The 25,935-nt window shown below is 56.3% G+C and overlaps 1 protein-coding gene across 4 annotated transcripts in view; it reads right to left on the bottom strand.

Moving 5' to 3' along the window:
- Positions 1-661: 661 nt before the first annotated feature.
- tfb1m (transcription factor B1, mitochondrial) overlaps positions 662-25,935 on the bottom strand; it is a 90,858-nt gene continuing 65,584 nt past the window's right edge. For all 4 annotated transcript variants that reach the window (XM_072507687.1, XM_072507688.1, XM_072507682.1 and 1 more), the window contains 2 exons: positions 3,556-3,683; positions 662-1,001 (listed from right to left, as the gene is read on the bottom strand). In XM_072507687.1, the coding sequence (XP_072363788.1) occupies positions 767-1,001; positions 3,556-3,683 (363 nt within the window). In that variant the 3' untranslated portion in view covers positions 662-766. The remainder of the gene's footprint in view (positions 1,002-3,555; positions 3,684-25,935) is intronic.

The raw sequence follows: 25,935 nt of genomic DNA, 5'->3' as shown, positions 1-25,935 counted from the left end.
AATTGGAATTATCAAACTAAATTGATCATTTGGATTTAATTAAAGATGATCAATGCATTACAATCAATTGAAAACGCCATGTGATTGGATATGCAGTAATATGACATTACTGCCGTGTGCTATTGTAATAATTTTACCAGAGTTCACCACAAGAACTTTCCCACGCTGTTGTCTACCATACCACACAACTAACCTCCTGGAAAGAAGAAACAGTTGCAATCCCCACAAGGACAGCACGGTGGCACAGTAGTTAGCACTGCTACCTCACAGCGCCAGGAACCCAGGTTCGACTCTGACCTTGGGTGACTGCGTGGAGTTTGCACATTCTTCCCATGTCTGCATGGGTTTCCTCCGGGTGCTCCAGTTTCCTACAGATGTGCATGTTAGGCAGATTGGCCATGATAAGTTGCCCTTTGTGTCCAGGGATTTGGTGGGGTTACGGGGATGGGGCGGGGGAATGGACCTAGATAGGGTGCTCTTTCAGAGGGTCAGTGCACTCGATGGGCCGAATGGCATCCTTCTGCACTGTAGGTATTCTATGTATTCAAAGTTTGCCAGTCTCTTCCGTTTCAAATGCATGTTACTTTACCCAAGGAATTTGTAAACAGTCCCAACTGAAGCATTGTATTGGTATGGTGATAAATCAGGCTAGTCGTAAAGCTGATCTTAAATACACCTTTTTAATGAAAGTCAATGCTAAAGTAGTTAACGGTGTAGCTTCAGCACCGAACAGAAATATCCAGTTCCTGGACTTCTCAACTTTCACTTAACTTGTATTCGTCAATGTGATTTCTTTACTTAAAAGCTTCTTTTGTCGCAATTCTTCTCTGAAGTTGTAAGTGAAAAGGTTTTGGTTTTCATTGCACAGTTGGCTGTATGCATCGCAAAGGGCTCTGAATTGTGGGATAGAAAGTTCACCTGGGCGGAGTGTAGGGTCAACGTCAGCAGTACACAGCATTCGCTCTGTTAGTTGTAATCTCTGGGCTTCAGGAAATAAAATCCTAGAAAGGACAAAAACACTTGTATAAAATGCATCTGTTCACAATATATTCCAGCATGTTTTGAACTTTTAGACAACAAAAGCATTCGAAACGACAATTGACAAAATAGCTGTGAATCCGTAGCAGATTGCAACAGCTAGCTGGCTGTTATGAAGTGGATTGTTATCTTCTGCAGTTCATATTTAGACTTGATGTGGACAGTACATAGAACATAAGAGTGCAGAAGGAGGCCATTCAGCCCATCGAGTCTGCATCGACCCACTTAAGCCTTCACTTCCACCCTATCCCTGTAACCCAATTACACCTCCTGACCTTTTTGGTCACTAAGGGCAATTTATCATGGCCAATCCACCTAACCTGCACGTCTTTGGACTGTGGGAGGAAACCGGAGCACCCGGAGGAAACCCACGCAGACACGGGGAGAACGTGCAGACCCCGCACAGACTGTGACCCAGCGGGGAATTGAACCTGGGACCCTGGCACTGTGCAGCCACAGTGCTATCCACTTGTGCTACTGTGCTGCCCAACCGTGATGTTGTAAGAAGACTTACAACATCATATTTAGACTGGAAGAATGTTACGGAAGTGTTTATACAATTCAGGCACGATACAAACTTGATATTGTTTTAAAAATGCTACATTCAAAACGCAATAGCGAAATACTGCAGATGTTTGAAATCTAAAATAAAAACTGAAATTGCTGGAAACATTCAGCCGCCTCTATGGAGAGAGAAACAGAATTAATATTTTAGGTCAGTGAGTTTTCACCCAAATTGAAATGGAGTTCCTGAGCTTTTTATAGCATTCTTTTTCTTTGTATTTTAAACAAAATCTTTTCAAAAATACTTCACCAGAAAATGGATGACAGTGAGTTAGAGTCTCACCATCTCCCTTTAAGAACTGTGTTTAAATAGTTAGCTTATTTCCCCGGTCTCTCCTGGCAATGTTAACTTCTTCCAGAGTACACTTGTAAGTGCACATTCTTCATATGTGAACCTTGAGAATGAATGAGAGCAGAGTATTCCAACTGTGGGGTGCATCACTCCCCAAGGACATCGCTCCTTTCAGCTGAGGACCATGGTTCAACTTAAAGAGAAGTTGCTCCACTGTGCTTCACACTGGATGTGCAATCTATACTTCCTTCTCTGTGGATCACCACCTTGATATGGTGGGAGGCTGGTTTGCTCCGGCGATTTTCGAGTGATGCCATCGGGAGCTTCTCGCTGCTGGTGGGGCCACGCACACCAGCAAGATCAGGGGAGGTGCCAAACAAAACATAGTCCAACAAGCCCTCAATGGCAGAACAGGCGAAGGAAAACTGCGTCTCTCTGGCCTACAAAGGCAGAGGAAGGCTGCAACAGGAAGGTAGTCCTATTGTCATGGTACGACACATCACCAAAGTCTGAGCATAAACCTGTCAAGGTGCGCATGTTAAACAAAGTCACGCTCAGGTTTCTACTAAGGGTCCATTTGCCAGGTCCTATGGTGATAGAGAATTGGCAATAGGGATAGGGTTGTGAACCCAGTCAAGAATCTGCACATGTATGAAAGTTGTTTGACACCTGTGTTGGGAAGAGTTGTCTTTGGGCAGCAGCATTTGTAGCCATCCTCTTCAAGATATCCTCTGCTCACCCCAAATTAGGAGGAGACTGGAAAAGATACCCGAAAAATAGGCTGTCCCACTTTCTCATGGATGGGGAATCATCCGACGCATGCAACCCAGGGGGTGGGTAGCTGGTGGCCTCAGTGACCAGGGCACCCAACCATGGTGGCGGGTATGGGTGCCAGCATGCGATGCAGGGTGGGGGTTCGGACACCTTCCAGATGGGAGGGGGGTGGGATCAGGTTACGGGTGTGTTGGTCGGGGTTAATGCGAGGGGCACAGTGCTGCCCTGGCCGCCCGGATGTCGTGCAGTTTTTTTTACAGCACTGCTGGTCGACCCGGATGGTGTTCCTCGTGGCGCTGACGGCGAATGGTGGCAGCTGGCAGCCTCCTTTCTGGGCCGGGGTACAGGGTGGCCTGCCTCTCCTTCACCATGCCCAAGAGGGTCTCCAGCTCAGCGTCCGTGAAACAGGATGCCGCTCTCCTCGCTGCCATCTTGTTAGCTGGGATGGTGTGTGTGGGGAGTGAAGTGTGTATCTGCGGCTGCAGCTTGTCGGCCTCCCGAGTGGAAATCGCAAATCCGGCACCGTTTCTCATTGGAATCTATGGTGTTCCACATAGTGCCTCAACGGTTGCTGAATTGGTCCAGATGCGGCACTAGTTTTGTTGACGGGGAAGTCCACGAATCCTGCCCGCGTCAACATTTAGTCTCAGGAATGGAGAATCCCACCCATGATCTATGTGGGCAGCTTTCCTCCAGGCAGCAGCAAGTGCCATTGTTTGCCGCTGACCGTAAAATCCACTTTTACGATTAACTGCGGCACGTGAAAGACTTTTCATTCCTTTTTGGTTACCCAACTACACTAAAATACAAGTGGTAACATAAACTGTGGTCAACTTTCCTTAATGTTACAGAAATTGAAAATTGACGGAGACAGGACTAAAACTTACTCAGCTCCTCTTCTGCAGTACTTTCTCCGAAAGCTGAACATACATCTCACCACTTTTTCCACCAGTTTAAAGGGTTGGTTAATCTGTGGTCCCACCAAAGGAGTGAAGTGCACAACACCTACATCCACCTAGACAACAACAATTAGATTATTAATGTCATATCCAACTCGTAGGAAAAATATACACTTGGAATTCAATGTTTTAAAATGTACCTGTTGGAGAATAAAATTGATTTAATCTAGTAAATATTGCAGATTCAACCATTCTATGTAACTAAACATGACTAAATATGTCGTTAACTCTTTGCCGCGTAGCTGAACAATTTAATACTCCTTTCCAACGGAGGAAAGCAAATGAAGGAACTAACAAAAACTTGTATTTATATAGTGCCTCTGACTTAATAAAATGCCTCACGCCCCTCACAGGAAAGTTGGAAAAAAATATGTGACAAACACCAAACCGCATGAGGAGATACAAGGGCAAGTGGCCAGAGCTCAGTCGAAGAGGTAGGTTTTAAGACGCTTCTATGAAGAGAGGCGGAGAGGTATAGAAGGAAAATGCCGGAAGTTAGGACCTAAGCAGCTGAAAGGATGGTCACAATGATGGACCAATTGAAATCAGAGATTGTCATGAGGTTAGAATTAGAAGAGTGCAGATATATTGGAAAGCTGTGGGACTGGAGATGATAGAAAATGGGAGGCGATATGTTTGACCAGTGTAGGTCAGCAAGCACAGGAATGATGGGTAAATAGAACCTGATACATTACAGTTTTGGATGACCTCAAGTTTACAACTAATTACAATTCTACCACTGGACATTTGGCCTGACCAAAATGTCGGACTAAGCTCCCATCTGTAACAACCATAGGTTCACACCAGCACTGACTGAAGCCACCTTCAAAAGGTGGAGACAGGACGAGGGGACACTGACAGTCAGGGACCTATACACCGACGGCAGGGTCGCGACACTGGACGAACTGACGGGAGAAATTCCAGCTGGCCTGGGGGAACGAGCTAAGATACCTGCAGCTCAGAAACTTCCTACGAAAGGAGACAAGGACTTACCCACAACCGCCACGACAGACATTACTGGACGAGTTACTGGACGCAAGCATATTAGAGAGGAAACTGTAGCGACATGTACGAACGACTGGTAGAAGGGGCCGACATCGTACTGGACGCAACAAGAAGGAAATGGGAGGAGGACCTGGGGGATCGAAATAGGGTGGGGACTCTGGAGCGAAGCACTGCATAGGGTCAACTCTACCTCCACCTACGCAAGGCTCAACTAAAAGTGGTACATAGAGCCCACTTAACAAGAACCCGAATGAGTAGGTTCTTCCCGGAGGTGGAGGATAGATGTGAACGGTGCCAAGGAGGCCCGGCCAACCACGCCCACATGTTCTGGTCTTGCCCCAGACTTGTGGAGTGCTGGACTGCCTTCTTCGAGGCAATGTCCAAAGTAGTGGGGGTGAGGGTGGAGCCATGCCCGAAAGTGGCGGTCTTCGGGGTTTCAGACCAGCCAGATCTATTCCTGGGGAGGAGAGCGGACGCCCTTGCCTTTGCCTCCCTGATCGCCCAACATAGAATCCTGTTCGGCTGGCGGTCAGCAGCACCACCTAAAGCTGCAGACTGGCTGTCCGACCTCTCGCAAACGTTAACCAACCTGACATCCACAGGAACAGAGAAAAAGGAGAATACAGGCGGAGGCGGAGGACGGGAGGGCTGGCTGAAGCGGCAGCGTGCACGAGAAGACAACGGCGGCGAAATCCAGCCGGGAAAAGCGAGGGGCAACACCGGCACCAGACCCACTCGAGGGTTGCCCTCCGGAAGTGCCTCGCCATCACAAACGGATGCCTACTTACATAGATATAGATATATCATATCCTGTGTACATAACGGCAAAATATACTCTGTTCAAAAATCCAATAAAAAACATTTAAATTTTTTTTTTTACAATTGATAGAAGCTTCTGGTGACGTGTTGGGCCAAGTAGTCACACATCAGGTTGCTCTCCTCCATAAGACAACAAAATAGGCACTTCTGGCCAAATTTAGCCTGCAAAATTGGACTTCAACATCCCCTCACTAATGACACGGCTGACAAAAATGCCAGGAAGCAGCAAGTCGAGATGCCGCAGAGACACCAGGAATTGCGGCAAAGGACAGGAGCAGCGAACAAGCAGGTCGGTGAACCTAAGAGGCGAGAGGTTCCCGGCGAGCTCTAATCTCTCCCCCGCCCCCCCCCCCCGGTCCACCAAGCGATGGATGGAAGATGTTTCTAACCAGGGATGATATCAAGGCTGAGGTAAAGGCAGAAGTCGAGGTGGCGGGGGTGCTGGCCGCCATGCAGACGGTGCTTGACAGCATGGGAAAGAGGCTGGAAGTCCAAGGGAGCACGATACAGGAGCTGGAAAAGGCATCAACGGACCAAGGCGACCGAATCGTCGCCCTGGAGGTCGAGATCAAGAGGTTAGTGGCGACCCAGGGGAGCCTGAAAAGGAAGGTCAAAGAGAATCGGTCAAGGCAGCAGACTATTCGAACAGTGGGCCTGCTGGAGGGTATCGAGGGCAGGGACCCAACCGATCATGTGGCCCAAATGCTGGGCAACCTAGTTTCCGAGCTTCCCCAAACCGTTGGAGATCAACAGGGCTCACAGGTCGTTCTGACCAAAGCCCAGGGCCGGGGAGCAGCCGATGGAGATAATAGCCAAGCTCCACAAATATCAGGACTGGGAGAGGATCTTTCGCTGGGCTCAACAGACGAAGGCTTGCAACTGAGAGTGACATAAAATTAGAGTGTATCAGGACTTGGGGCTGACCTGGCAAACGCAGGGCTGAATTTAACCATGCAAAGTCGGCCCTATATAGGAACAAAGTCAGATTCTGGATGTTATTCTCAGCCAGGCTCTGGGTAACGTACCAGGGAAAAGAACATTATTTTACTGCCCCTGCGGAGGCGGATGAGATCGTCCGTAAGAACGGTCTGGACGAGGGCTTCCGGTTGTGACTATGCTGAGCTAAGTCGCACGTTCGGCAGCTCCCGCCAGAAACTGACTTTCTGCTCTTTTTAGGGGCCCCAGCTGCATTTGTTCGACGGTTCCCAGTGTGGGACGGTGACAGTACGATTTCCCCGGCACTGTATGGATTGGACCAGGAATGGAGCGGTGAAAAAAGTAATTCTGGTGCAGCGAAAAGTGCGAGGGAGGAAAACCAAGATGGCGGCGGGTGGAGACCAGTCAGCGTGGGCACAAGAGCAGCAGGAGTTTCTCAAGCGCTGCTTCACAGAATTGAAAGCAGAGCTGCTGGAGCTGATGAAGGCTTTGATCGACAAGCTGGTCGAGACCCAGAAGGCCCAAGGGGCGGCGATTCGGGAGGTGCGGCAGAAGGCCTCGGAGAATGAGGACGAGATATTGGGCCTGGCGGTAAAGGTTCAGGCACATGAGGCGCTGCATAAGAAATGGCAGAAGAAGTTCGAGGACATGGAGAATTGGTCGAGGAGGAAGAACCTGCAGATTTTTGGTCTCCCGGAGGGAGTGGAGGGGTCGGATGCTGGAGCATATGTGGTCACGATGCTGAACACGTTGATGGGCGCTGGTGCCTTCCCGAGGCCCCTGGAGCTGGATGGGGCCCACCGAGTCCTGGCGAGGAGGCCCAAGTCTAACGAGCCGCCGCGGGCGGTATTGGTGCGGTTCCACCGCTTGGTGGTCAGGGAGTGTGTCCTAAGATGGGCAAAAAAGGAGCGGAGCAGCAGGTGGGAGAATGCAGAGGTCCGTATATACCAGGACGGGAGCGCAGAGGTGGCCAAGAAGAGGGCCGGGTACAATCGGGCTAAGGCGGTTCTGCATCGGAAGGGGGTGAAATTTGGTATGCTGCAACCGGCGCGACTGTGGGTCACGTTTAAGGACCGGCACCATTACTTTTGAGACGCCGGAGGAGGCGTGGACCTTTATCCAGGCCGAAAAGTTGGACACGGACAGAGGGTCTGTTGTGAGGGGATGTCGCGGGGGGGGCTACTGTGGTTACTGTGCTTCGGGGGATGTTGGGGAATGTTCTGTTCTGTATTGTTTCCTTGGGTGCTGGGTGGGGTAGGGTGTAATGGTTCGAAGTGGGGGTCTTGTGAGAGTGTGGGCGTCGGTGGTTGGAAAGACGGGGCCCTGTTTGGGGGGGGGGGGGGGGGGGGGGGGGAGAGAGAGAGAGAGAGAGATGGGAGGCCCGAGGTGGGGGAGCTGGGATTGGGCCGCAAAAGGGAGCTGCGCCAGAGAGGGCGGGGCCAGTTTGATGGAAAGCACGGGCTTTTACCCGCGCTAGGAAAGGAAGGGGGCGGGGCCAGGGGGAAGGGCAGTGTTGGAGAGGAGCGCCACCTAATGGACAGGAGGGGGGGGGGGGGGAAGAGACTACCACCCTGGGGGGGTCGATGGAGTGGCGGGAGTGGCCGGGGTCAGCAGGAGTCAGCTGACTTACAGGAGTGCTATGCGGGGAGCCACGCAGCAATGGGGGGACCTAGCTTGGGGGGGGGACGGGACTGGGTTGCTGCTGCATTGGCCAAAGGGGAGCTGGAGCTCGGAGAGAGAGTCGGGGGCGGGCGTCTGCCGCTGGGGGGAATGGTGAGTGCGGGAGGCGCGGGCACATGGCTGGCCTAGAAAAGGGGATGGCTAATCGGCAGGCGGGACGGGGGGGGGTCGTGAAGCCCCCTGATCCAGCTGATTACTTGGAATGTGAGAGGCCTGAACGGGCCGGTCAAGAGGGCCCGTGTGTTCGCACACCTGAAGGGACTGAAGGCAGACGTGGTTATGCACCAGGAGACGCATTTGAGGGTGGCAGATCAGGTTAGGCTGAGAAAGGGGTGGGTTGGGCAGGTTTTCCACTCGGGGTTGGACGCAAAGAATCAAGGGGTGGCGATCTTGGTGGGGAAGCGGATGTCATTTGAGGCGTTGAACATCGCGGCAGACAATGGAGGTAGGTATGTGATGGTGAGTGGTAAGCTGCATGGGGTGCAGGTGGTCTTGGTGAATGTATATGCCCCGAATTTGGACGATGCCAGATCTATGCGGCGCATGTTGGGCCGGATTCCGGACCTGGAGGCAGGGAGCTTGATAATGGGGGGGGGCGGGGGGGACTTCAACACGGTACTGGATCCAGCATTGGACCGCTCCAGGTCCAGGATGGGTAAGAGGCCGGCGGCGGCCAAGGTGCTAAGGGGGTTTATGGACCAGATGGGAGGAGTGGACCCATGGAGGTTTGTCAGGCCGGGGCCAGGGAATTTTCTTTTTTTTCCCCACGTCCATAATGCCTACTCACGGATAGACTTCTTTGTTATGAGCAGGGCACTAATCCCGAGAGTGGAGGGCACGGAGTATTCAGCCGTAGCCATCTCAGACCATGCCCCGCATTGGGTGGGGGTGGAGCTGGAGCTAGGGGAGGAGGGACCAGCGCCCGCTGTGGCGCCTGGATGTGGGGTTGCTGGCGGATCAGGAGGCAAGCGGGCGGATCCGGGGGTGCATTGAAAGCTATCTAGAGGTTAACGATAATGGGGAGATGCAGGTGGGGGTGGTCTGGGAGACGCTGAAGGTGGTGATTAGGGGAGAGCTAATCTCCACTCGGGCCCACAAGGAGAGGAAGGAGAGGAGAGGGAGAAATTGGTGGGGGAGATTTTAAGGGTGGATAGGAGGTATGCAGAGGTCCCCGAGGAGGGACTACTCAAGGAGCCACAAAGCCTCCAGGCTGAGTTCGACCTGTTGACCACCAAGAAGGCAGAGGTGCAGTGGAGGAAAGCGTTAGGGGCAGTATATGAGTATGGGGAGAAGGCTAGCCAGATGTTGGCACACCAGCTTCGGAAGCGGGAGGCAGCGAGGGAGATTGGGGGAGTTAGGGATAAAGGGGGGAACACGGTGCAGAGTGCAGTGGGAATAAATGGGGTAGTTAGAGACTTTTATGAGGGGCTGTATAGGTCTGAGCCCCTGACGGAGGAGGGGGGGATGCGTCGATTTTTGGATCGGCTGAGGTTCCCGAGAGTGGAGGAGGAGCAGATGGCGGGGCTTGGGACACCGATAGGGCTGGAGGACCTGACTAAGGGGCTGGGGAGTATCAGGCGGGGAAAGCACCGGGGCCAGATGGGTTCCTGGTGGAATTTTACCAGAAGTACATGGACCTGCTGGGCTCTATTAGTGAGGACTTTCTTTTTAAAAAAAATATATTTTATTAAAGTTTTCAAACACAATTTTTTCCCTTACAAATCAACATAAATGGTAACATGATAACTGCTATATAACATTGTTTAACTAACATAGTAAACTAACCAAATAACACAAAGTAATGCTCCCCCCCACCCTCTCTCCCCCTCCAAAAATACAAACAATTTACCCCCCCCCCCTGGGTTGCTGCTGCTGGCCATCTATCTTCCCCCTAACGTTCCGCTAGGTAGTCGAGGAACGGTTGCCACAGTCTGGTGAACCCTTGAGCCGATCCTCTCAATGCAAAATTAGTGAGGACTTTCAATGAGGCGAGGGAGGGGGGCCCTACCCCAGACGATGTCCAGGGCGCTGATCTCGCTGGTCTTGAAGCGGGACAAGGACCCATTACAGTTTGGGTCATATAGGCCAATCTCTCTCCCCAACGTGGAAGCGCAGCTGTTAGCGAAGGTGTTGGCTACCAGAATTGAGGGCTGTGTCCCGGGGGTGATTCACGAGGACCAGACGGGTTTCGTGAAGGGCAGGCAGCTGAATACCAATGTGCGGAGGCTCCTTAACGTAATCATGATGCCTGCAGTGGACGGGGAAGCGGAGATAGTGGCGGCGATGGACGCGGAGAAGGCCTTCGATAGGGTGGAGTGGGGTACCTTTGGGAAGCGTTGAGGAGGTTTGGGTTCGGGGAGGGGTTCATTAGTTGGGTTAGGCTACTTTACAAAGCTCCGGTGGCGAGTGTGGCCACGAATCGGAGGTCGGAATACTTTCGGCTGTACCGGGGGACGAGTCAGGGGTGCCCCCTATCCCCCTTGCTATTTGCATTGGCAATTGAGCCTTTGGCTCTGAACATAAGAACATAAGAACTAGGAGCAGGAGTAGGCCATCTGGCCTCTCGAGCCTGCTCCACCATTCAATGAGATCATGGCTGATCTTTTGTGGACTCAGCTCCACTTTCCGGCCCGAACACCATAACCCTCAATCCCTTTATTCTTCAAAAAACTATCTATCTTTATCTTAAAAACATTTAATGAAGGAGCCTCTACTGCTTCACTGGGCAAGGAATTCCATAGATTCACAACCCTTTGGGCGAAGAAGTTCCTCCTAAACTCAGTCCTAAATCTACTTCCCCTTATTTTGAGACTATGCCCCCTAGTTCTGCTTTCACCCGCCAGTGGAAACAACCTGCCCTCATCTATCCTATCTATTCCCTTCATAATTTTATATGTTTCTATAAGATCCCCCCTCATCCTTCTAAATTCCAACGAGTAGTCCCAGTCTACTCAACCTCTCCTCGCAATCCAACCCCTTCAGCTCTGGGATTAACCTAGTGAATCTCCTCTGCACACCCTCCAGTGCCAGTACGTCCTTTCTCAAGTAAGGAGACCAAAACTGAACACAATACTCCAGGTGTGGCCTCACTAACATCTTATACAATTGCAGCATAAACTCCATCCCTCTAGCAATGAAGGACAAAATTCAATTTGCCTTCTTAATCACCTGTTGCACCTGTAAACCAACGTTTTGCGACTCATGCAATCGCACACCCAGGTGTCTCTGCACAGATGCATATTTCAATCCCGTTTGCTGTTATTTCTACCAAAATGGATAACCTCACATTTGTCAACATTGTATTCCATCTGCCAGACCCTAGCCCATTCACTTGACCTATCCAAATCCCTCTGCAGACTTCCAGTATCCTCTGCACTTTTTGCATTACCACTTATCTTAGTGTCGTCTGCAAACTTGGACACATTGCCCTTGGTCCCCAACTCCAAATCATCTATGTAAATTGTGAACAGTTGTGGACCCAAAACTGATCCCTGAGGGACACCACTAGCTACTGATTGCCAACCAGTGGCTCTAAGGGTGTCCAGGAAATGGAGGGGGCTGGTCCGGAGGGGGAGGAACACCGGGTATCGTTGTATGCCGATGACCTGTTACTGTATGTGGCAGACTCAGTGGGACGGATGCCGGGGGTGATGCGGATCCTCAGGGAGTTTGGGGACTTTTCTGGGTATAAGCTCAACGTGGGGAAGAGTGAGCTCTTCGTGGTACACCCAGGGGACCAGGGAAGGGGGATAGACGAGCTTCCATTGAAGAGGGCAGAAAGGAGTTTTCGGTATCTGGGAATCCAGGTGGCCAGGAGCTGGGTGGCCCTACACAAGCTCAACTTGACGCGACTGGTGGAGCAGATGGAGGAGGAGTTCAAAAGGTGGGATATGCTGCCACTCTCCCTGGCGGGTAGGGTGCAGTCGGTGAAAATGACGGTGCTCCCGAGGTTCCTTTTTGTATTCCAGTGATTCCCCATCCTGATCCCCAAGGCCTTTTTTAAGTGGGTCAGCAGGAACATCATGGGATTCGTGTGGGCGAAAAGGACCCCGAGGGTGAGAAGGGTGTTACTGGAGCGGAGTAAGGACAGAGGAGGGTTAGCGTTACCTAATCTGCGTGGGTATTACTGGGCTGCCAATGTGGTGATGATATGCAAGTGAGTAATGGAGGGGGAGGGGGCGGCGTGGAAGAGGCTGGAGATGGCATCCTGTGTGGGCACGAGTCTGGGAGCGCTGGTGACAGCACCGCTGCCACCCCCACCGACTAGGTACACCATGAGTCCGGTGGTGGCGACGACTTTGAAAATTTGGGAGCAGTGGAGACGCCACAGGGGTGAGGTAGAGGTTTCGGTTTGGTCACCGATCTGGGAGAATCATCGGTTTGTCCCGGGGAGAATGGATGGAGGGTTCCTGAGCTGGCACAGGGCAGGAATTAGAAGGATGGGGGACCTGTTTTTAGATGGGACGTTTGCGAGCCTTGGGGAGCTGGAGGAAAAATTTGGGCTTCCCCCCGGAAATGCCTTCAGGTATATGCAGGTAAGGGCTTTTGTAACACAGCAGGTGAGGGAGTTCCCGCTGCTTCCAGCACTCAGGATCCAGGATAGGGTGCTCTCGGGGGTGTGAGTTGGAGAAGGCAGGGTCTCGGCGATTTACCAGGAGATGCCGGAGGAGGAGGAGACCTCGGTGGAGGAGCTAAAGGGTAAATGGGAGGAGCTTGGGGAGGAGATAGACGAGGGTGCGTGGGCGGACGCCCTGGATAGGGTTAATTCTTCCTCCTCTTGCGCCAGGCTTAGCCTGATACAATTTAAGGTTCTTTCACAGAGCGCATATGACAGGGGCGAGACTGAGCAGGTTCTTTGGGGTGGAAGACAGGTGTGTGAGGTGCTCAGGGAGCCCAGCAAATCACGCCCACATGTTCTGGGCGTGCCCGGCGCTGGATGGGTACTGGAGGAGCGTTGCGAGGATGGTGTCTAAGGTGGTGAACACCCGGGTTAAGCCGAGCTGGGGGTTAGCACTATTTGGGGTATATCGGACGAGCCGGGAGTGCAGGGTGCGAAAGAGGCCGGTATTCTGGCCTTTGCGTCCCTGGTAGCCCGGCGGAGGATTTTGCTACTATGGAAAGATGCGAGGCCCCCAAGCGTGGAAACCTGGATCAGCAACATGGCAGGATTCATTAAATTGGAGAGGGTAAAATTTGCCTGGAGAGGGTCTCTCAAATATTTTTTTAAAAAAGAACGGTCTGGACAGGCAACAAGAGAGGCAAAGGTGAGGAAGACACAGAGGAGGCGAAGGAAAGATATGGAAAATTTTGCACAGGACTGCATTGCCTTCCGATGAACAGGGGACCCAACTCATAGGAGTGTAGCACCATCGATCACACACGAGGCGAGATGTAGAGAACTTCAATCGAGGCTTTATTGAGCAGACTTGTTCCCCAGCAGCTCAGTCACAGAATGCAGCTGCGGGGAGTAAACCGGGTTCTTATACCCCGCCTATTTGGGTGGAGCCCAGTAGGCGGCAGATACAATCAGGATCCAGCATCTGTCCTCCAATAGCTCCTCGACATTCATGGTGTACCGTATTACCCCTAATACATACCACCACAAGGAGGTCGGGGGTGAGGGCAGCAGAGTGCAGGACAGGGTGAGAAGGAGATAGAAGGGACACCAGCAAAGCGGACTGAGGGGGGGTTGGAACCACACTGGGAGGGGCCACCACACTAGCAGGAAAGCCAGCGCCAGGAAGTATGAAAGAGAGGGGTGCTGCGGCTTATCTCCCACCGCGGAGAGCGTGTCTGGTGGGCAAGTGGGGGGCATTGGCAGGGTGTAAACAGAAAAGGGGGATACGGAGGGGGCAGCGAAGTGGGTAATCAGAACCATAGGGGAACAAAAAAGCGGGGGGGGGGGGGGTCTCTAGACTGATTTAACCAGGTTAAGCTCGGAAAAGTGGAACAAGATGGCATCATAATCAGCCACTTTGGAGGGTCCCGAAACAAAGGGAAACCCGGAGTGCAGGGCTCAACCACATGGTGCACACACAGCTGGCGGCAATGTTGGGTGGCCCCTGGACAAAGGGAAAACCCAGGGCGCAGGGGCCTGGCCTCGTTAGAATGTGACCGTGGCCATTTTGGATGGCTCCCAATCAAAGGAAAACCCCAGGGTGCAGGGTCGCATCCACAAAGTAAGTATGGTTGATGCCGCAGGAGAATGGGGGACAAAAAACCCCATCAGAACAGTCAGATGGAACATCAGGGGGATTAACGGCCCAGTGAAAAGATCCAGAGTCTTCACCCACCTGAAAGGTATGAAAACTGACATAGTGTTCCTCCAAGAGACATCCTGCGGGAAAAGGACCGACTGCAGTTAAGGACTGATAATTAAGAAGACGATGTTTAAGGCGAAGACCTGTGTGTTGGGACCTGAGCATGTGCGGCGTGTTGGGACCCGAGCATGTGCGGCGTGTTGGAACCCGAGCATGTGCGGCGTGTTGGAACCCGAGCATGTGCGGCGTGTTGGAACCCGAGCATGTGCGGCGTGTTGGAACCCGAGCATGTGCGGCGTGTTGGAACCCGAGCACGTGCGGCGTGTTGGAACCCGAGCGTGGGCGGCGTGTTGGAACCCGAGCATGTGCGGCACGTTGGGACCGGAGCATGTCCGGCGTGTTGGAACCCGAGCATGTGCGGCGTGTTGGGACCCGAGCATGTGCGGCACGTTGGAACCCGAGCATGTGCGGCACGTTGGAAACTGAGCATGTGCGGCGTGTTGGAACCTGAGCATGTGCGGCGTGTTGGGACCTGAGCATGTGCGGCGTGTTGGGACCTGAGCATGTGCAGCGTGTTGGAGCCTGAGCATGTGCGGCATGTTGGAACCTGAGCATGTGCGGCGTGTTGGAACCTGAGCATGTGCGGCGTGTTGGGAATCGAGCATGTGCGGCGTGTTGGAACCTGAGCATGTGCGGTGTGTTGGAACCTGAGCATGTACGGCGTGTTGGAACCTGAGCATGTGCGGCGTGTTGGGACCTGATCATGTGCGGCACGTTGGAACCTGAGCATGTGCGGTGTGTTGGGACCCGAGCATGTGCGGCGTGTTGGAACCTGAGCATGTGCGGCGTGTTGGAACCTGAGCATGTGCGGCGTGTTGGAACCTGAGCATGTGCGGCGTGTTGGAACCTGAGCATGTGCGGCGTGTTGGAACCTGAGCATGTGCGGCGTGTTGGAACCTGAGCATGTGCGGCGTGTTGGAACCTGAGCATGTGCGGCGTGTTGGAACCTGAGCATGTGCGGCGTGTTGGAACCTGAGCATGTGCGGCGTGTTGGGACCCGAGCATGTGCGGCGTGTTGGAACCTGAGCATGTGCGGCGTGTTGGAACCTGAGCATGTGCGGCGTGTTGGGACCCGAGCATGTGCGGCGTGTTGGGACCCGAGCATGTGCGGCGTGTTGGAACCCGAGCATGTGCGGCGTGTTGGAACCTGAGCATGTGCGGCACGTTGGGACCCGAGCATGTGCGGCGTCTTGGAACCTGAGCATGTGCGGCACGTTGGAACCTGAGCACGTGCGGCGTGTTGGAACCTAAGCATGTGCAGTGTGTTGGAACCTGAGCATGTGCGGCGTGTTGGAACCTGAGCATGTGCGGCACGTTGGAACCTGAGCATGTGCGGCGTGTTGGAGCCTGAGCATGTGCAGTGTGTTGGAACCTGAGCATGTGCGGCGTGTTGGGACCTGAGCATGTGCGGCGTGTTGGGACCTGAGCATGTGCAGCGTGTTGGAACCTGAGCATGTGCAGCGTGTTGGAACCTGAACATGTGCAGCGTGTTGGGACCCGAGCATGTGCGGCACGTTGGAAACCGAGCATGTCCAGCGTGTTGGGACCTGAGCATGTGCGGCACGTTGGAACCTGAGCATGTGCGGCGTGTTGGGACCTGAGCATGTGCGGCGTGTTGGAACCTGAGCATGTGCGGCGTGTTGGGACCTGAGCATGTGCGGCGTGTTGGAACCTGAGCATGTGCGGCGTGTTGGAACAGGAGCATGTGCAGCACGTTGGGACCCGAGCATGTGCGGCGTGTTGGGACCTGAGCATGTGCGGCGTGTTGGAACCTGAGCATGTGCGGCGTGTTGGGACCTGAGCATGTGCGGCGTGTTGGAACCTGAGCATGTGCGGCGTGTTGGAACAGGAGCATGTGCGGCATGTTGGAACCCGAGCATGTGCGGCGTGTTGGAACCTGAGCATGTGCGGCACGTTGGAACCTGAGCATGTGCGGCACGTTGGAACATGAGCATGTGCGGCACGTTGGGACGCGAGCATGTGCGGTGTGTTGGAACCCGAGCATGTGCGGCACGTTGGAACCTGAGCATGTGCGGCGTGTTGGAACCGGAGCATGTGCGGCGTGTTGGAACCGGAGCATGTGCGGCGTGTTGGGACCTGGAGCATGTGCGGCGTGTTGGGACCCGGAGCATGTGCGGCGTGTTGGGACCCGAGCATGTGCGGCGTGTTGGGACCCGAGCATGTGCGGCGTGTTGGAACCGGAGCATGTGCGGCACGTTGGGACCCGAGCATGTGCGGCACGTTGGAACCTGAGCATGTGCGGCGCGTTGGAACCGGAGCATGTGCGGCGCGTTGGAACCTGAGCATGTGCGGCGTGTTGGGACCTGAGCATGTGCGGCGTGTTGGGACCCGAGCATGTGCGGCGTGTTGGGACCCGAGCATGTGCGGCACGTTGGAACCCGAGCATGTGCGGCATGTTGGAACCTGAGCATGTGCGGCGTGTTGGGACCCGAGCATGTGCGGCACGTTGGAAACTGAGCATGTGCGGCGTGTTGGAACCTGAGCATGTGCGGCGTGTTGGGACCTGAGCATGTGCGGCGTGTTGGGACCTGAGCATGTGCAGCGTGTTGGAGCCTGAGCATGTGCGGCATGTTGGAACCTGAGCATGTGCGGCGTGTTGGAACCTGAGCATGTGCGGCGTGTTGGGAATCGAGCATGTGCGGCGTGTTGGAACCTGAGCATGTGCGGCGTGTTGGAACCTGAGCATGTACGGCGTGTTGGAACCTGAGCATGTGCGGCGTGTTGGGACCTGATCATGTGCGGCACGTTGGAACCTGAGCATGTGCGGTGTGTTGGGACCCGAGCATGTGCGGTGTGTTGGGACCCGAGCATGTGCGGCGTGTTGGAACCTGAGCATGTGCGGCGTGTTGGAACCTGAGCATGTGCGGCGTGTTGGAACCTGAGCATGTGCGGCGTGTTGGAACCTGAGCATGTGCGGCGTGTTGGAACCTGAGCATGTGCGGCGTGTTGGAACCTGAGCATGTGCGGCGTGTTGGAACCTGAGCATGTGCGGCGTGTTGGAACCTGAGCATGTGCGGCGTGTTGGAACCTGAGCATGTGCGGCGTGTTGGGACCCGAGCATGTGCGGCGTGTTGGAACCTGAGCATGTGCGGCGTGTTGGAACCTGAGCATGTGCGGCGTGTTGGGACCCGAGCATGTGCGGCGTGTTGGGACCCGAGCATGTGCGGCGTGTTGGAACCCGAGCATGTGCGGCGTGTTGGAACCTGAGCATGTGCGGCACGTTGGGACCCGAGCATGTGCGGCGTCTTGGAACCTGAGCATGTGCGGCACGTTGGAACCTGAGCACGTGCGGCGTGTTGGAACCTAAGCATGTGCAGTGTGTTGGAACCTGAGCATGTGCGGCGTGTTGGAACCTGAGCATGTGCGGCACGTTGGAACCTGAGCATGTGCGGCGTGTTGGAGCCTGAGCATGTGCAGTGTGTTGGAACCTGAGCATGTGCGGCGTGTTGGGACCTGAGCATGTGCGGCGTGTTGGGACCTGAGCATGTGCAGCGTGTTGGAACCTGAGCATGTGCAGCGTGTTGGAACCTGAGCATGTGCAGCGTGTTGGGACCCGAGCATGTGCGGCACGTTGGAAACCGAGCATGTCCAGCGTGTTGGGACCTGAGCATGTGCGGCACGTTGGAACCTGAGCATGTGCGGCGTGTTGGGACCTGAGCATGTGCGGCGTGTTGGAACCTGAGCATGTGCGGCGTGTTGGGACCTGAGCATGTGCGGCGTGTTGGAACCTGAGCATGTGCGGCGTGTTGGAACAGGAGCATGTGCAGCACGTTGGGACCCGAGCATGTGCGGCGTGTTGGGACCCGAGCATGTGCGGCGTGTTGGAACCTGAGCATGTGCGGCGTGTTGGGACCTGAGCATGTGCGGCGTGTTGGAACCTGAGCATGTGCGGCGTGTTGGAACCTGAGCATGTGCGGCGTGTTGGGACCTGAGCATGTGCGGCGTGTTGGAACCTGAGCATGTGCGGCGTGTTGGAACAGGAGCATGTGCAGCACGTTGGGACCCGAGCATGTGCGGCGTGTTGGGACCCGAGCATGTGCGGCGTGTTGGAACCTGAGCATGTGCGGCGTGTTGGGACCTGAGCATGTGCGGCGTGTTGGAACCTGAGCATGTGCGGCGTGTTGGAACAGGAGCATGTGCGGCATGTTGGAACCCGAGCATGTGCGGCGTGTTAGAACCTGAGCATGTGCGGCACGTTGGAACCTGAGCATGTGCGGCACGTTGGAACCTGAGCATGTGCGGTGTGTTGGGACCCGAGCATGTGCGGTGTGTTGGAACCCGAGCATGTGCGGCACGTTGGAACCTGAGCATGTGCGGCACGTTGGAACCTGAGCATGTGCGGCACGTTGGAACCTGAGCATGTGCGGTGCGTTGGAACCTGAGAATGTGCGGCGTGTTGGAACCTGAGCATGTGCGGTGCGTTGGAACCTGAGCATGTGCGGCGTGTTGGAACCTGAGCATGTGCGGCACGTTGGAACCTGAGCATGTGCGGTGCGTTGGAACCTGAGCATGTGCGGCGTGTTGGAACCTGAGCATGTGCGGCATGTTGGAACCTGTGCATGTGCGGCGTGTTGGGACCCGAGCATGTGCGGCACGTTGGAAACCGAGCATGTCCAGCGTGTTGGGACCTGAGCATGTGCGGCACGTTGGAACCTGAGCATGTGCGGCGTGTTGGGACCTGAGCATGTGCGGCGTGTTGGAACCGGAGCATGTGCGGCGTGTTGGGACCTGAGCATGTGCGGCGTGTTGGAACCTGAGCATGTGCGGCGTGTTGGAACAGGAGCATGTGCAGCACGTTGGGACCCGAGCATGTGCGGCGTGTTGGGACCCGAGCATGTGCGGCGTGTTGGAACCTGAGCATGTGCGGCGTGTTGGGACCTGAGCATGTGCGGCGTGTTGGAACCTGAGCATGTGCGGCGTGTTGGAACAGGAGCATGTGCGGCATGTTGGAACCCGAGCATGTGCGGCGTGTTGGAACCTGAGCATGTGCGGCACGTTGGAACCTGAGCATGTGCGGCACGTTGGAACATGAGCATGTGCGGTGTGTTGGGACCCGAGCATGTGCGGTGTGTTGGAACCCGAGCATGTGCGGCACGTTGGAACCTGAGCATGTGCGGCGTGTTGGAACCGGAGCATGTGCGGCGTGTTGGAACCGGAGCATGTGCGGCGTGTTGGGACCTGGAGCATGTGCGGCGTGTTGGGACCCGGAGCATGTGCGGCGTGTTGGGACCCGAGCATGTGCGGCGTGTTGGGACCCGAGCATGTGCGGCGTGTTGGAACCGGAGCATGTGCGGCACGTTGGGACCCGAGCATGTGCGGCACGTTGGAACCTGAGCATGTGCGGCGCGTTGGAACCGGAGCATGTGCGGCGCGTTGGAACCTGAGCATGTGCGGCGTGTTGGGACCTGAGCATGTGCGGCGTGTTGGGACCCGAGCATGTGCGGCACGTTGGAACCCGAGCATGTGCGGCATGTTGGAACCTGAGCATGTGCGGCGTGTTGGGACCCGAGCATGTGCGGCACGTTGGAAACTGAGCATGTGCGGCGTGTTGGAACCTGAGCATGTGCGGCGTGTTGGGACCTGAGCATGTGCGGCGTGTTGGGACCTGAGCATGTGCAGCGTGTTGGAGCCTGAGCATGTGCGGCATGTTGGAACCTGAGCATGTGCGGCGTGTTGGAACCTGAGCATGTGCGGCGTGTTGGGAATCGAGCATGTGCGGCGTGTTGGAACCTGAGCATGTGCGGTGTGTTGGAACCTGAGCATGTACGGCGTGTTGGAACCTGAGCATGTGCGGCGTGTTGGGACCTGATCATGTGCGGCACGTTGGAACCTGAGCATGTGCGGTGTGTTGGGACCCGAGCATGTGCGGCGTGTTGGAACCTGAGCATGTGCGGCGTGTTGGAACCTGAGCATGTGCGGCGTGTTGGAACCTGAGCATGTGCGGCGTGTTGGAACCTGAGCATGTGCGGCGTGTTGGAACCTGAGCATGTGCGGCGTGTTGGAACCTGAGCATGTGCGGCGTGTTGGAACCTGAGCATGTGCGGCGTGTTGGAACCTGAGCATGTGCGGCGTGTTGGGACCCGAGCATGTGCGGCGTGTTGGAACCTGAGCATGTGCGGCGTGTTGGAACCTGAGCATGTGCGGCGTGTTGGGACCCGAGCATGTGCGGCGTGTTGGGACCCGAGCATGTGCGGCGTGTTGGAACCCGAGCATGTGCGGCGTGTTGGAACCCGAGCATGTGCGGCGTGTTGGAACCTGAGCATGTGCGGCACGTTGGGACCCGAGCATGTGCGGCGTCTTGGAACCTGAGCATGTGCGGCACGTTGGAACCTGAGCACGTGCGGCGTGTTGGAACCTAAGCATGTGCAGTGTGTTGGAACCTGAGCATGTGCGGCGTGTTGGAACCTGAGCATGTGCGGCACGTTGGAACCTGAGCATGTGCGGCGTGTTGGAGCCTGAGCATGTGCAGTGTGTTGGAACCTGAGCATGTGCGGCGTGTTGGGACCTGGGCATGTGCGGCGTGTTGGGACCTGAGCATGTGCAGCGTGTTGGAACCTGAGCATGTGCAGCGTGTTGGAACCTGAGCATGTGCAGCGTGTTGGGACCCGAGCATGTGCGGCACGTTGGAAACCGAGCATGTCCAGCGTGTTGGGACCTGAGCATGTGCGGCACGTTGGAACCTGAGCATGTGCGGCGTGTTGGGACCTGAGCATGTGCGGCGTGTTGGAACCTGAGCATGTGCGGCGTGTTGGGACCTGAGCATGTGCGGCGTGTTGGAACCTGAGCATGTGCGGCGTGTTGGAACAGGAGCATGTGCAGCACGTTGGGACCCGAGCATGTGCGGCGTGTTGGGACCCGAGCATGTGCGGCGTGTTGGAACCTGAGCATGTGCGGCGTGTTGGGACCTGAGCATGTGCGGCGTGTTGGAACCTGAGCATGTGCGGCGTGTTGGAACAGGAGCATGTGCGGCGTGTTGGAACCCGAGCATGTGCGGCGTGTTGGAACCTGAGCATGTGCGGCACGTTGGAACCTGAGCATGTGCGGCACGTTGGAACATGAGCATGTGCGGTGTGTTGGGACCCGAGCATGTGCGGTGTGTTGGAACCCGAGCATGTGCGGCACGTTGGAACCTGAGCATGTGCGGCACGTTGGAACCTGAGCATGTGCGGCGCGTTGGAACCTGAGCATGTGCGGTGCGTTGGAACCTGAGCATGTGCGGCGTGTTGGAACCTGAGCATGTGCGGCGTGTTGGAACCTGAGCATGTGCGGCACGTTGGAACCTGAGCATGTGCGGTGCGTTGGAACCTGAGCATGTGCGGCGTGTTGGAACCTGAGCATGTGCGGCATGTTGGAACCTGTGCATGTGCGGCGTGTTGGGACCCGAGCATGTGCGGCACGTTGGAACCTGAGCATGTGCGGCGTGTTGGAACCCGAGCATGTGCGGCGTGTTGGGACCTGAGCATGTGCGGCGTGTTGGAACCCGAGCATGTGCGGTGTGTTGGGACCCGAGCATGTGCGGCACGTTGGGACCTGAGCATGTCCGGCGTGTTGGAACCTGAGCATGTGCGGCGTGTTGGAACCCGAGCATGTGCAGCTGTTGGGACCTGAGCAGGTGCGGCACGTTGGGACCCGAGCATGTGCAGCTGTTGGGACCCGAGCATGTGCGGCGTGTTGGAACCTGAGCAGGTGCGGCACGTTGGAACCTGAGCATGTGCGGCACGTTGGGACCAGAGCATGTGCGGCGTGTTGGGACCCGAGCATGTGCGGCGTGTTGGGACCCGAGCATGTGCGGCACGTTGGAACCTGAGCATGTGCGGCGTGTTGGAACCCGAGCATGTGCGGCGTGTTGGGACCTGAGCATGTGCGGCGTGTTGGAACCCGAGCATGTGCGGTGTGTTGGGACCCGAGCATGTGCGGCACGTTGGGACCTGAGCATGTCCGGCGTGTTGGAACCTGAGCATGTGCGGCGTGTTGGAACCCGAGCATGTGCAGCTGTTGGGACCCGAGCATGTGCGGCGTGTTGGGACCCGGAGCATGTGCGGCGTGTTGGGACCCGGAGCATGTGCGGCGTGTTGGGACCCGAGCATGTGCGGCGTGTTGGGACCCGAGCATGTGCGGCGTGTTGGAACCTGAGCATGTGCGGCGTGTTGGAACCGGAGCATGTGCGGCACGTTTGGACCCGAGCATGTGCGGCACGTTGGGACCTGAGCATGTGCGGCGTGTTGGGACCGGAGCATGTGCGGCACGTTGGAACCCAAGCATGTGCGGCATGTTGGAACCTGAGCATGTGCGGCGTGTTGGGACCCGAGCATGTGCGGCACGTTGGAAACTGAGCATGTGCGGCGTGTTGGAACCTGAGCATGTGCGGCGTGTTGGAACCTGAGCATGTGCGGCGTGTTGGAACCTGAGCATGTGCGGCGTGTTGGGACCTGAGCATGTGCGGCGTGTTGGAACCTGAGCATGTGCGGCGTGTTGGAACCTGAGCATGTGCGGCGTGTTGGGAATCGAGCATGTGCGGCGTGTTGGAACCTGAGCATGTGCGGTGTGTTGGAACCTGAGCATGTACGGCGTGTTGGAACCTGAGCATGTGCGGCGTGTTGGGACCTGGTCATGTGCGGCACGTTGGAACCTGAGCATGTGCGGTGTGTTGGGACCCAAGCATGTGCGGCGTGTTGGAACCTGAGCATGTGCGGCGTGTTGGAACCGGAGCATGTGCGGCGTGTTGGGACCCGAGCATGTGCGGCGTGTTGGGACCCGAGCATGTGCGGCGTGTTGGAACCTGAGCATGTGCGGCGTGTTGGAACCGGAGCATGTGCGGCACGTTGGGACCCGAGCATGTGCGGCACGTTGGAACCTGAGCATGTGCGGCGTGTTGGGACCGGAGCATGTGCGGCACGTTGGAACCCGAGCATGTGCGGCATGTTGGAACCTGAGCATGTGCGGCGTGTTGGAACCTGAGCATGTGCGGCGTGTTGGAACCTGAGCATGTGCGGCGTGTTGGAACCTGAGCATGTGCGGCGTGTTGGGACCTGAGCATGTGCAGCGTGTTGGAGCCTGAGCATGTGCGGCATGTTGGAACCTGAGCATGTGCGGCGTGTTGGAACCTGAGCATGTGCGGCGTGTTGGGAATCGAGCATGTGCGGCGTGTTGGAACCTGAGCATGTGCGGTGTGTTGGAACCTGAGCATGTACGGCGTGTTGGAACCTGAGCATGTGCGGCGTGTTGGGACCTGGTCATGTGCGGCACGTTGGAACCTGAGCATGTGCGGTGTGTTGGGACCCAAGCGTGTGCGGCGTGTTGGAACCTGAGCATGTGCGGCGTGTTGGAACCGGAGCATGTGCGGCACGTTGGGACCCGAGCATGTGCGGCACGTTGGAACCTGAGCATGTGCGGCGTGTTGGGACCGGAGCATGTGCGGCACGTTGGAACCTGAGCATGTGCGGCGTGTTGGAACCTGAGCATGTGCGGCGTGTTGGGACCCGAGCATGTGCGGCACGTTGGAACCCGAGCATGTGCGGCATGTTGGAACCTGAGCATGTGCGGCGTGTTGGGACCCGAGCATGTGCGGCACGTTGGAAACTGAGCATGTGCGGCGTGTTGGAACCTGAGCATGTGCGGCGTGTTGGGACCTGAGCATGTGCAGCGTGTTGGAGCCTGAGCATGTGCGGCATGTTGGAACCTGAGCATGTGCGGCGTGTTGGAACCGGAGCATGTGCGGCGTGTTGGGAATCGAGCATGTGCGGCGTGTTGGAACCTGAGCATGTGCGGTGTGTTGGAACCTGAGCATGTACGGCGTGTTGGAACCTGAGCATGTGCGGCGTGTTGGGACCTGATCATGTGCGGCACGTTGGAACCTGAGCATGTGCGGTGTGTTGGGACCCGAGCATGTGCGGCGTGTTGGAACCTGAGCATGTGCGGCGTGTTGGAACCTGAGCATGTGCGGCGTGTTGGAACCTGAGCATGTGCGGCCTGTTGGAACCTGAGCATGTGCGGCGTGTTGGAACCTGAGCATGTGCGGCGTGTTGGAACCTGAGCATGTGCGGCGTGTTGGAACCTGAGCATGTGCGGCGTGTTGGGACCCGAGCATGTGCGGCGTGTTGGAACCCGAGCATGTGCGGCGTGTTGGAACCTGAGCATGTGCGGCACGTTGGGACCCGAGCATGTGCGGCGTCTTGGAACCTGAGCATGTGCGGCACGTTGGAACCTGAGCACGTGCGGCGTGTTGGAACCTAAGCATGTGCAGTGTGTTGGAACCTGAGCATGTGCGGCGTGTTGGAACCTGAGCATGTGCGGCACGTTGGAACCTGAGCATGTGCGGCGTGTTGGAGCCTGAGCATGTGCAGTGTGTTGGAACCTGAGCATGTGCGGCGTGTTGGGACCTGAGCATGTGCGGCGTGTTGGGACCTGAGCATGTGCAGCGTGTTGGAACCTGAGCATGTGCAGCGTGTTGGAACCTGAGCATGTGCAGCGTGTTGGGACCCGAGCATGTGCGGCACGTTGGAAACTGAGCATGTCCAGCGTGTTGGGACCTGAGCATGTGCGGCACGTTGGAACCTGAGCATGTGCGGCGTGTTGGGACCTGAGCATGTGCGGCGTGTTGGAACCTGAGCATGTGCGGCGTGTTGGGACCTGAGCATGTGCGGCGTGTTGGAACCTGAGCATGTGCGGCGTGTTGGAACAGGAGCATGTGCAGCACGTTGGGACCCGAGCATGTGCGGCGTGTTGGGACCCGAGCATGTGCGGCGTGTTGGAACCTGAGCATGTGCGGCGTGTTGGGACCTGAGCATGTGCGGCGTGTTGGAACCTGAGCATGTGCGGCGTGTTGGAACAGGAGCATGTGCGGCATGTTGGAACCCGAGCATGTGCGGCGTGTTGGAACCTGAGCATGTGCGGCACGTTGGAACCTGAGCATGTGCGGCACGTTGGAACCTGAGCATGTGCGGCACGTTGGAACCTGAGCATGTGCGGCACGTTGGAACCTGAGCATGTGCGGTGCGTTGGAACCTGAGCATGTGCGGTGCGTTGGAACCTGAGCATGTGCGGCGTGTTGGAACCTGAGCATGTGCGGTGCGTTGGAACCTGAGCATGTGCGGCGTGTTGGAACCTGAGCATGTGCGGCACGTTGGAACCTGAGCATGTGCGGCGTGTTGGAACCCGAGCATGTGCGGCGTGTTGGGACCTGAGCATGTGCGGCGTGTTGGAACCCGAGCATGTGCGGTGTGTTGGGACCCGAGCATGTGCGGCACGTTGGGACCTGAGCATGTCCGGCGTGTTGGAACCTGAGCATGTGCGGTGTGTTGGGACCCGAGCATGTGCGGCACGTTGGGACCTGAGCATGTCCGGCGTGTTGGAACCTGAGCATGTGCGGCACGTTGGAACCTGAGCATGTGCGGCACGTTGGAACCTGAGCATGTGCGGCGTGTTGGAACCCGAGCATGTGCAGCTGTTGGGACCCGAGCATGTGCGGCACTTTGGAACCCGAGCATGTGCGGCGTGTTGGGACCCGAGCATGTGCGGCGTGTTGGGA

The sequence above is a fragment of the Scyliorhinus torazame genome, chromosome 1, assembly GCF_047496885.1.
Source record: "Scyliorhinus torazame isolate Kashiwa2021f chromosome 1, sScyTor2.1, whole genome shotgun sequence".
Taxonomy (NCBI): domain Eukaryota; kingdom Metazoa; phylum Chordata; class Chondrichthyes; order Carcharhiniformes; family Scyliorhinidae; genus Scyliorhinus; species Scyliorhinus torazame.
Note: the sequence above shows the minus strand (reverse complement) of the source record. Positions and strands in the feature narration are given on the sequence as shown.